We start from the raw sequence: 11,583 nt of genomic DNA, 5'->3' as shown, positions 1-11,583 counted from the left end.
GAGATTTGTAGGTTCAGGATGTTCAAGAAACGATCAAGTGAGGTTATTGTCTATTTTTCCAAAATCTTGGTCAAATCAAAAGATAATGGATGAATTTCATGCAAACAAACACATTGTATCGCAAGCTAGGTTGTTAGCAGAAGGAAAACATCACAACAACAAGTACAACAACAACGAAAAGATGGTTCATACTTTGGATTCACAAACAAAAAACACGGTGTTGGAGTTCTATGATAGCGACCAGATTAGCAGAGCCATGCCTAGGCTAAACGACTATGTTTCTGTGAAAAAGGATGGTAAGCGTCAACATGTACAAAAACGTCTGTTAATTTGTTCATTGAAAGAGGCTTTTAATAGGTTTAAGGAAATTAGTGAATTTACTATTGGATTTAGTTCATTTGCATCATTGAGACCGAAGAATTGCAAGCTATTAGAAAGTTCAGGTTCTCATAACATTTGTGTTTGTACGATTCACGAGAATATTATTTTAATGTTCCATAGTCTACAAAAATATTCTTTCGAAAAAGAATACAAGTTGTATTTCGAAAAAATGTTGTGTAGTGCATCGTCAAGATCAAAAGATTGTTATCTTCGTGAATGTGACCGCTGTCTAAATCTTTCAATGTTTGAACACAATTTTTCGGAAGAATTGGAGGAACGTTGTGTTGGAGAAATAACTTTCGAACAATGGGTTGCTACTGATAGATGTAATCTAGAAACACTCGTCAAACCAGTTGATGAGTTTGTAACATATTTTGGTGAGAAGTTGGAAAAATTGATAACTCATGATTATATAAAAAATCAACAGTCTATTTTTTTAAATGAATCAAAATCGTCTTTAAAAATAGGCGAAGTTTTAGTAATTTGTTTTGCAGGATGCTTCTCAGAGTAGTTATTGGAACAATGATCAAGCTACAATTCATCCGTTTGTTATTTATTATATGGACTCTGGAATAATAAAAAATTAAGTTTTGTAATAATATTCGAAGTTCTAAAACATGATTCAATCGCGGTGCAGGTATTCATTTCAAAGTTACTAACTTTTCTAAAACCAAAAATGCAATTAAAGAAGGCTATATTTATGTCTGATGGAGCTGCTTCTCAATACAAAAATAGAAAATTTTTTTGCTAGTCTTTGTAAATATAAAACTAATTATAACATTGATGCTGTGTGGCACTTTTTTGCAACTTCTCATGGAAAAGGACCCTGTGACGCAATTGGCGGGACATTGAAACGAATGGCAAGAAATGCGAGCTTAGCAATAGCACACGAACATCCAATCACAAGTGCAGAAGAGTTATATAAATGGGCTAACCAGCAAAGTAATGATCAATTAACAAAAATTTCGTTTTGTTATGTATCACAAAAAGAATACGAACAGGGAGCAGCTGAATGGAGTAGCCTGTATCAGAAGGCAAAAATGATTCCACACAGAAATATCACTCTTTTGTTCCTATTTCAGAAAATAAAATTGCCGCGAAACTGTTTTCGAATGACGAAACACCAAGTATTTTTAGCATATATAAACGAACAAAGTGTTAAAGTGTATATAGAAGATAGGAATTATATATAATAGGAAGAAATAAATTTTAGTATAAAAAATGACTGATAGTGATTTTATAAATCGGACCTATAACTTGCAACATTATCCTCTTATCATCTTGGTGTCAAAAGGTAAGTTGTAGAACTTATCATGACTATTATGAAAATCGTACGATTGTTGATGGAGAAACGCGAATAACTTATGAAAAGGGCGTAATTTAACGAATTATTACTTTTTGTCTAAACAAAATTTAAAATATCTTGAAAACGACTACATTTTCGAAGATTTTTGTAAAGAGCATTTTGATTCTAAATGACATTGGGAATCACATTCTATAAAAAAATATATTTTTGTCTGTAACATAGTATAGAATTGAAAAACATGTACAAATTTGTTGTTAGAAAAACTTTTTTATTGATAACTTCTCCATCATAAAATTGGACTTAAAATATTTCTTTTTTATTTAGGTTTTCGCTGGCAAAAAATAAAAAAATGGGTTTTTTTAATTCCAATTTTTAATATAAATTATAATTTTTTTGAAAATCGGCACAATTTTTTTTTCAGTGTATATTTTTTTTACAAAGAATAATGAATGCCCTGCAACTCATTCTCGAATAGTTTTGCTGAACAAATTATAGTTTTCGTATTATTATTGTATGTTCATTGTGCATGCAAAAACACATACGCCCTTTTAAAAAAAAGCTCTTGAGTCAAAATGGTCTAATAACCTGTGGAAGTCATGGAGACTCATAAACCAAACATAGCTGCAAATTTTTGTTAAAAACGGAGATGGTGGATTTTTATGGTCGGCCACTTCCCCGTGGAATTCCTCTTGATGATTGCTCTGTGTGAAAGGGCATGCAAATATTTTTATTTTAAATATGTTGTCCATTTGAGTGCTGTACAAGAGATAACGCAAGTTACCGCATGCAGATATGCCCTAGTTAGTTTTGCCCATAGCTCCATCCCCATTAGCCCTAGTTAGATGCTACCAAGTCCAAATATGCTACTCCAAGTAAAAATTGGGCCGGAATGAAGTTTTGTTTTCACTTGTTATTGGTTTAAGTGGTGTGACAGTAGAATGTTCTCTGGGAAAGTGTAGAACATTGCCCAAAATGTATCGGATTAAAACTAGGTTTGGGACAACATCAATTATCGAAATTATTTTACAAAAATGCGCATTATCTCAGAACTTTTAAGACCTGCAGTTTGTACCTATTATGGGGTACTAAGAAATAATATGGAACACAATGAATATAGTAAATATAAATAATGTACTGTAAATTGGTCATGAAATATAAAATAAATGTTACACAGTTCCTTCACTCTATTTCACCTAAACGCACTTTACCTAAAATCTTATGTAGGAGATGTGTCGTGGAGCGATATGTTAGAAGAAAAGAGCAAATAGATTTTCTATTTGAATATTAGAGTGAAAAATTCCGATCGGAAAATAGTAACCTAATACTAGTACAGAGAAGTGCCTCACATTTATCAGCAACGATAGAAATTAAATATTCATTGAACAGAAGCTACTAATGCGTTAAAAATAGATATAAGGAAGACGCAAAAGATAGCTAGGTTCGATGATTATTAGATCGTTTCTTAAAACAAGAAAGCAATCTAAACAGTTTGGCCCCCACATTCATAATAGATCAAATGTATTCATTGAACTTGACCGGATCATGGTTATCGCGCTGTAGTAACATCTTTTACACTGTCGCAGCGCCTGTTTAGCATACTAATAAGCCGGATCAGCAGCTGTTAGACAAATCCGATCGATTGACACATTTGTCATGTTCGTTTTATTGCTTACATTTTGTTGTTATATCGCATTTAAAAATAAAAAAAACAAAGCCCTACATTTGATTAGCGGCAGTACCTACATATGGTAACGGATTGAAAACTAGCAACAGGATATTATAAAAGCTGTTAAAATTGGTTTTGTTCAGACCGCAGCTCTACATCAATGATATGTTCTCTCCACCCATGGGAACGATTTCTTTTTACGACTTCGCGAAATGGAACCGCTTCAAGTAGAATAAATGTTGAACAAATCATGCAAGACAGTTTTGTGCCGCTTATTTCCCAACGATCCCTAGTTAAGGTGCACGAACTGCCTTCTGCTCTGAATGACATGTCCGGACCACGCATGGGCTTGCTTCATCTTTATGCAAGTTGGTTGCTGATCTGTTTTTTAGACGTCACCTGGTGGAATGATTTATGAATGAAAAAAAAAACTTTATTGCACGTTCGGAACGATGACATTAAAAACATACCGATTTCTGTTTGTGGAAAGCTCGTTGCTGACTTTTGGTATCACCGCTGTTAAAGCCTTTGTCGAAAAATGACTCCACAAAATCGTTTGGGTGAGCTAAGGAGTGCTTCTGGTGTCCAACGTTAGGATTCAATGCATTCGACTTCAGCTTTGATTCGGAGTGACTCGTTGAGTGACTGAAAGTCCAACAAAAATATGATTAAAACTATTATGTAATTTTCATCTGTTGATCGCAGTATTCAGACCTGATTTCGCGCCTTGCTCGTGGAATACCTTTCTCTTTCGGCGCGAGCTGTTGAAGCCGTAGGGCCGCAGCTGGTTTTCTTCTTACGTACAGTGATGTCTCGACGACTACTTCTTCCAAGGTAGTTTCATTTGCAGCCGTTGACGGTTTTTGTTTTTCCTGCCCACAAACCGAAAGGATTCCCAATGCAAAAATTATCAAAACAAATGTACGTAAACCCATCGTTATCACACGGAATAGCACGGGTCAGTAGAACGGTTTTAGCGAAAACAAAACAAAACAAATGAATTGCGTATTGAAGCAGTAACTGATGGTGATTACTGCATAGATTAATCGTTCGCGTTCGACTGAATCAAATCAAATGAATGTTCACAATAATCAAGTTTCGTTGAAGTCTTTGATGTGTGTTGAGTATACGAACACTTGCCAACTACTAGTTTGGTACAAGAGGTTGCTTGCTGACAGACTACGTTCTTTGAAGAAAGTCGGGAGGGATTCGGTGATGAATGAAAACTGCCCACGTTTTCGCCAGTAATAAGAGCCGCGTGGGGGTAATTTTCTGAACGCATTATCATACATGATTAATTTGAAATTAATTGGGAGAAAGGGATCCAGTAAAATCGGCTAGGTGTATTATAACATGCTAGCGAACGAAAGTAGATTCTAGCAGAGAAAGTTGTAGTGAGATTTATCCTGTTCTGTTTACAACATCTCGTCAGTGGTTCAAGAGAAGAAACTTGTGATGTGGTTAGACTTGACATTCTCGCTATTAAATACTGGCGAATGCAACAAATCAGCCTAATACCCATTCGACTGAATGACCTTCGGCATAGTGACCTTCAGCCTTCGGCCAAAAGGATGGGCACCGACCATATTCAGTTATACAAATGCTATATGAAATGATTTTTGAAGTTGCTTTTTTCGGTTACCAAAAGTGGCCCACAAACGGGAATTATGTCACTGAATGACATCACATCATTCATTGATCGACAATGATCTCATATAAATTTTCCTTATACTATAAACTACACTCAGCTTATTTCGATGATTTAACGGAAGAAAAATTAACCACCAAAGCTTCGAAAATCACTCTTCGGTTGATTTTTCAACACTGCTCAGCACAGAAAATGCGGATAGATGTTTTTGGTTTGGAATGCGCTCAAAAAACTAGCTAATGTCGAGATGTGAGGCCAGTCAAACCACAGATAACTTTAAAAAAGGCGCGTGGTTAGAATATAACCCTTAAATGCATACTGTTGCCATTTGGCAACATCCCGAATTTTATGATATAAAGCCTCAACAAGAGGTATAGATCGTATCCATCCAGAAAAATGAGTACCAAAGAAAAATGAAATATATGCATTTAAGAGTTAAAATTAAGAGTTCGACGAAAACATGAAAACGCTATTATTAACATCAGTTCTTTGACGAGTTAACAAATGAAACGTCAATGAACACGCTTTGGGACACGACCCGACTTATTGGAACGTAAAACAATATTAATAAAAGCGTGGTCATTTCTCCAAGTATAAGTTGCATCCCTCGTTTGCACAACGTGCTAATCTCGTGTCTAAATGGCCGAGTGTGATGATATATTTAACCGAAATGATAAACCCCCCAATACTCCCATGGATATGGTGGATATTCCCAAAATTATTCCATCCTCATATTACCAATACTCCTCCCATAAAATAATAGCCAGCCAGTTGAATTGAGCCCTGGGTGATGGACTTTCGGCCCAACTCAAATTCGTTTAATATTTTAGAGATCTCACAAGAGCAGACTGCTCACTACCAGGCTGTGACGCAGATAACGAGTGTTCCAACTAATAAAATACGTGTTATAGTGAGTGACCTCTAAACTAATAAAAAACGTGTTAAAGTGAGTGACCTAATAAAATACGTGTAATAGTGAGTGATCAGATTGCTTGCTACGAGCGTATTATGAAGCAATTCAAAGTATATGTAGAAGAAAAAGTTGGAGGCTGATGTGCAAACGGGTAGAACAAACTCCTGTCGTTGCAAGATTACAAAAAAAACTCTCTCAAACGATCATACAAACGGGTTAGGTAGTGTAAAGAAGGACGATGGAACTTTCATCATTGATTCCCAAGATACACTTAGCATTATGATGGAAAATTATTTTCCTGGTTCGTTTCCCTTTAATAATATACAAACACAGAATTAAATTGAAGCAGAGCCTGACTCATACGAAGATAGTACCGAATCTCACGAAATAGTTAGTGCTATATTTGGAGATGCAAAGGTGGAATGGGCGATCGGCTCCTTTGAACCATTCAAATCGCCGGGGATGGACGGAATACTGCCAATAATGCTACAAAAAAGCAAACAGCATATCATTCCATGCCTGACGAAAATATTTAGGACAAGTCTAATACTAAACTATATACCTACAAGTTGGAGACAAACAAGGGTAATATTTATACCAAAAATCTGGGAAGCGCGATACATCACTTCCAAAATCTTTTAGGCCTGATTTCTGAAAATAATGGAGAAAATGATTGACTTACACATTAAAGCAGACTACTTGAAAGACTCTCCACTGAGCGAATTTCAATTCGCATATCAAATCAACAAATCAACAATAGATGCATTACACATGTTGGTTGGAAAACTAGAGAATTCTATTGAAACAAAAAAAAATTCACTAGTGGCTTTTTTAGACATAGAAGGAGCTTTCGACAATGCATAGTTCAATGCGGAATACTATGAGAAAACATGGGTTTGACATTTATACATTTGGATCAACTCAATGCTTACAAACCTTGAAATAACTAGCACGCTTGGAAACACGTCACTAACTATGAAAACAAATAAGGTATGTCCGGAGTTCTATCACCCTTATTGTGGTCATTAGTTGTAGATGAGCTATTGAAATCGTTAACTGTAATGGGATACGAAGTGATTGGATTTGCAGATGACGTTGTAATCCTTGTGAAGGGAAAATGTGATTATGTTATCTCAAATAGAATTCAATCTGCACTAAACTTCACTTCGAAGTGGTGTAAAAGGGAGGGAATGAACATACCCCCTCCAAAACAATCATAATCCCATATATTCAAAAAAGGAAATATCCCATATCAACACTTTTGCCCAACGGAACAGTAATTGAAATGTCCTCTGAGGTAAAGTATCTGGGATTGATACTCGATAAAAAAACTAAACAACAATTGGTAAAAAATGGGTTCTCAGACCAAGTATGGTTCACTGGTTACACTCTACAATAGTCAAACTAAGAATAACATATGCCTCGCTAGTTTGATGGCCTAAAAAATGGACATCAACTCAAAAAAGCTAGGTAAACTTCAAAAGCTTGCTTGTGGAGCGATAGCCGGTGCCATGCGAAGTACTCCATCTAAAGCACTAGATGCAATGTTGCATCTCCTTCCGCTATATCAGACGATACCACTTGAGGCGGAAAAAAGTGCATTGAAAATAAGTCGCCATAAACAATTATTATCTGGAAATTTAACAGGACATCTTGCGGTTCTGAAAGGTTTTCCTATAAATAACCACGTCATTGCAAATGAAGACTGGCTGCATGCGATGCCGAACTTTGAAACTACTTACAAAATTATGGAGCCTGAACGGTCAACCTGGGAACAAAGTGGCCCTAGTCGCCACCCAGGCTCAGTAATTTTCTTTACAGATGGGTCAAAAATGAACCATTTGACAGGATCTGGTATTACAGGACCAGGAACATACACTAGTATCTCCATGGGATACTGGCCGACAGTATTTCAAGCAAAAATATATGCCATTCTAAAATGCACTTACGTATGTCTGAAGAGAAAATACCGGTATGCAAATATGCATTTTCTCAGGCTGCGCTCAACGCATTAAGGGCTCCTATACACTGCTGGCCAATAAAATAGGTGTGATATGAAAATACATGAAATTTTGAGTTTTCTCTAAAAATATTTTTTTATTCCAATATTTTATAGTTAGGAACAGTCGTAAATATGAAAAAGAACACTTTTATTTGTAAATTCATTGTTATGCTTGACCGGAACTCTCTCTTTCCCATGAAATCCAAAAAAGCACCTGGTCAATGAAATAGGTGTATTGTAATCCATTGCATTAAATTTTTTCAAATCCAATGATTTTAAGACTTTAATATTTTTAACAACTAGTAGCCTGTGTAACCTCCGTTATTCAACCAAATTTTATCCATTCGCCTTGGCATTGAGTCATTCAAACGCTGATAAGTTTCCGTTGGCATAGTGTACCATTCCTTTTAAATTGCTTCCCACAAACGACCCTTATTTCTGAAATTTTGACCGGATAACTTCTTTTTAAGTACATTTCGTAGATTTTCGTAGGATTAATGGTAGGAGATTGGTAGGGTCCGAAATTATAGTCTCTTTATTATCCCGAAATCATTCCTTTACATACTTCGATGTGTTTTTTCGATCAATATCTTGCTGAAACTGTCATATAAAGGCACGTTATCTTTGGCATAGGACTGCATGACATCCTTTAGGATGTCCATCCTTTAGCCTTGCATTCGAATCTTGCCATTATATTGGTGTTGCGAAAAATAGGACCTGCGCCATTCAACGAAAAGTAGCCCCAAACCTCATTGTTCTCGCCTCCATGCTTTACCATATTTTGCGTGTGTCACAGATCAAACTTTTTGCACTTTAGACGTCTAACGTTTCGTTGTGCATCGGAAGAAAACAGGTTTATCTTTGGTTAATCCCTCCGAAGGATATGTCGCCATTTTTTTATTCCTTCTGAACCAGGCCCATTAACGGTGTTGAAAAGTAAATTGCATATTTTTGCGAAGTCTTTTGCTTCGCAATAGTGGAACCTTTTTAGCAATTCTTTCTGGAAGATTGCAGTTTTACAGCCTACGGCGAACTGTTCTCGGACTTACCACAATTCCAATTTGTGCTGTAATAGTCCTGGATGACGCGAATGGATCAGATTTCGCTAATAATGAAATACAATGGTCAGCTGCTGTAGATGTTTTCTTGGGTTTTTTTGCGTGTATCTTTTTTCAAAGGTTTTAAGGCATTTGTAAAGAAGTTTTCGGAATGCCAAAGTGTATTCGCGATTTATTTGTACGTCTTATCTTCTTTAACAAAATTTCTTAGCAAAACTAGTTCCACTTGAGTACAGTGAGATGCTCAACCCATTCTATAACAAATCTTTGACTTATTCAACATTTAAATACATTTATTAGCACGCAGAATACAAACTTTACCAAATTAAACCTATAATGGTATTGAGTAAAACAATAACCAGTTAATATATTTTACACACCTATTATATTGACCCCACAAAAAAGCCTGTGGCAGTCTTATTTTGCATCTTGACAAAGATTGCAAATATTATCAGCGCCAACAACCTACTAGTAACTTGACAGATACCAAGGCTTGTGTGTGCGGTAGGTGTGACTGAGACTGCTGTAACTTGGTATGCGTAATTGAGAGAAAAACAAAATAATCTATAACACACCTATTTTATTGGCCAGCAGTGTATGTCGCTCAAAACTAGTGTGGGAGTGTATTCTTGCACTCCGTCAATTGCCCTCAAAATGGAATTGAAAAAGTGGGAAATCACAGCTATAAAGAACAATTGGAGTACCACACCTGGACTACGACAATCAAAGAAATTGATCTCACCCAACGAGAAAAAAAGCCTGGACTTGCTTAGACTAAACAAAAAAGAGCTACGCATCATGACAGGACTACTTACCGGTCACGGTCCGAGTAAATATCACCTTTAAAAAATTGGTAAGCTTACAAACGATACATGCCGCGTCTGCGGATCTGAAAGTGAAACATCAGAGCATCTGCTCTGCGAATGCAGTGCATTGATACAACGCAGACTAATGTCGTTTTCGATTGAGAACCTAGACACTAACCCAGGTTAGTTGCTTCAAACGAACGTTTTTAATGGAACTGAGTTGGGTTCTCGCAAAACAGCGGTGGTGTGAGCGAACCCGAAATATATTTCACGTTGGAACCCAACTCGGTTTTCAGTTCAGTGGCGCATAACCTAGGTTCGAAGCTGGCTTCAAACAAATGGTTTGACAGCAGTTAGGTCCGAAACTGAGTTAGTTTCTGCCTCAAGCAAAAACAACATAAGAGTCCTCGGTAAAAACATTGGAGCCTTTTGATATTTGGACTGCAAATCCCAAGCAGGTAATAAACTTCATACGAGGTGGAGTGCCTAACTGGGAATATTGTGTATCTCAATAACGACAATCACTCATCAATAGTGATAGTACACTTAGATTAAGGAAGGGGCATACCACAATAGATCTAAATACTGGTCGCAGTGGTTCGTCTCCCACAAAAAAGTATATGTAGAGAAGAATGGGGTCAAAAAGGTATGGGAGTACAATAAGTATAGGGCATTATCTTTGTTATGTTATTGCAGAGGTCGCTCATCTTGTGTGCAGAGTTAAAAATAATCGAAGCTCTTTTTTGACGGCTGAAAATGAACCTGTTGCGACTCACGGCGAATAAAAAAAAATATTCATTCAACTATCCATCTTATTCATTCAGTTGAATATCGTACAATATATTCATTACACTAATTATCTAGGATAATGTTTTCAAATGTCGATAAAGCATATGAAACAACAATCATCATCGCTTACATTGTGCCAGGGTCTACTTTGATACGTTTGATTCGTTGCTGCACGGTAGCTTCGTGTAATAATCGGAGCCGAATGAAAATTTGCATGGATGAATGGGCGGTATGTTCGTTTGACGTTTTCAGCTGCGTCACTGAATATTGAAAATGAATGCGGCTGAACATGATCAATTTTCATTCAATGAATTTGAATATTTTTAACTCTGCTTGTGTGAATTAGATACACGGTAGAGTACATCGTTGACGACAGTTATTTCGGCTGTTACAGTGGATCAGTTATATTAGTTACGGCCTAGTTTATGTTTTCGCGTGTTGTTCTGCGAAAACGCATTGTCTGTCGTCCTCAGTACAGTACATTTCTCAACAAACATATGATTACGGCTTAAAAGCCAACTGTCAAAATTCTCTTTGAAAGGAAATTCCGGAGAATGAGGCTACAACTTATTCTCTATCAGATCGGGTGATCTTTCGCCGGGTCTTCTCTTCCTAACTATGTTCTTCTGGATCAGCTTTGCATACCTGTTCGTCTGTTTGTACCGCGGGTAATGAATGGCAGCAATCAGCAAAGTCGACTGTGATAAAATTTTCTACACTGGTGGATGAAATATCGATGGGCCCACTGGGTTCGATATTTTCAATGAAAATATAGCAGTTCATTAAAATTTAACGATCTGTTTTAGTATACGAACTGTTTTAGTATACTATAATCATTAACACTTTGTCCACATATCATAACTTTACAGTAACTGATTGTCTCGAGTGAAGCTTTCTGTTGTGTGATGCCTAGAAAGCGCTTCCTGAATTCCCTGTAGAAAATGCAATAGTCCTTGAGTATTTGAAAAATCATACGTTTGGGTCCCGTCGCATTGCTCCATCTCGGACCATAAT

The 11,583-nt window shown here is 36.5% G+C and overlaps 1 protein-coding gene across 1 annotated transcript; it reads right to left on the bottom strand.

Moving 5' to 3' along the window:
• Positions 1-3,322: 3,322 nt before the first annotated feature.
• LOC131689921 (uncharacterized) lies at positions 3,323-4,510 on the bottom strand. The gene is made up of 3 exons (XM_058975310.1): positions 4,068-4,510; positions 3,824-3,998; positions 3,323-3,752 (listed from the first exon to the last, which is right to left on the bottom strand). The coding sequence occupies exons 1-3, from the start codon at positions 4,286-4,288 to the stop codon at positions 3,714-3,716; spliced, it is 435 nt and encodes a 144-aa protein (XP_058831293.1). The 5' UTR covers positions 4,289-4,510; the 3' UTR covers positions 3,323-3,713.
• Positions 4,511-11,583: the final 7,073 nt, after the last annotated feature.

The sequence above is a fragment of the Topomyia yanbarensis genome, chromosome 3, assembly GCF_030247195.1.
Source record: "Topomyia yanbarensis strain Yona2022 chromosome 3, ASM3024719v1, whole genome shotgun sequence".
Taxonomy (NCBI): domain Eukaryota; kingdom Metazoa; phylum Arthropoda; class Insecta; order Diptera; family Culicidae; genus Topomyia; species Topomyia yanbarensis.
This window is presented reverse-complemented; position numbering and strand designations above follow the sequence as displayed.

Excerpts from the sequence above, each read along its gene's own strand:
- LOC131689921 (XM_058975310.1), bottom strand. The coding sequence starts at position 4,288 with ATGGGTTTACGTACATTTGTTTTGATAATTTTTGCATTGGGAATCCTT. Across the intron at positions 3,999-4,067 it reads CGAGCAAGGCGCGAAATCAG|TCACTCAACGAGTCACTCCG; the intron begins GTCTGAATACTG and ends TTGGACTTTCAG. Across the intron at positions 3,753-3,823 it reads CTTTCCACAAACAGAAATCG|GTGACGTCTAAAAAACAGAT; the intron begins GTATGTTTTTAA and ends TCATTCCACCAG.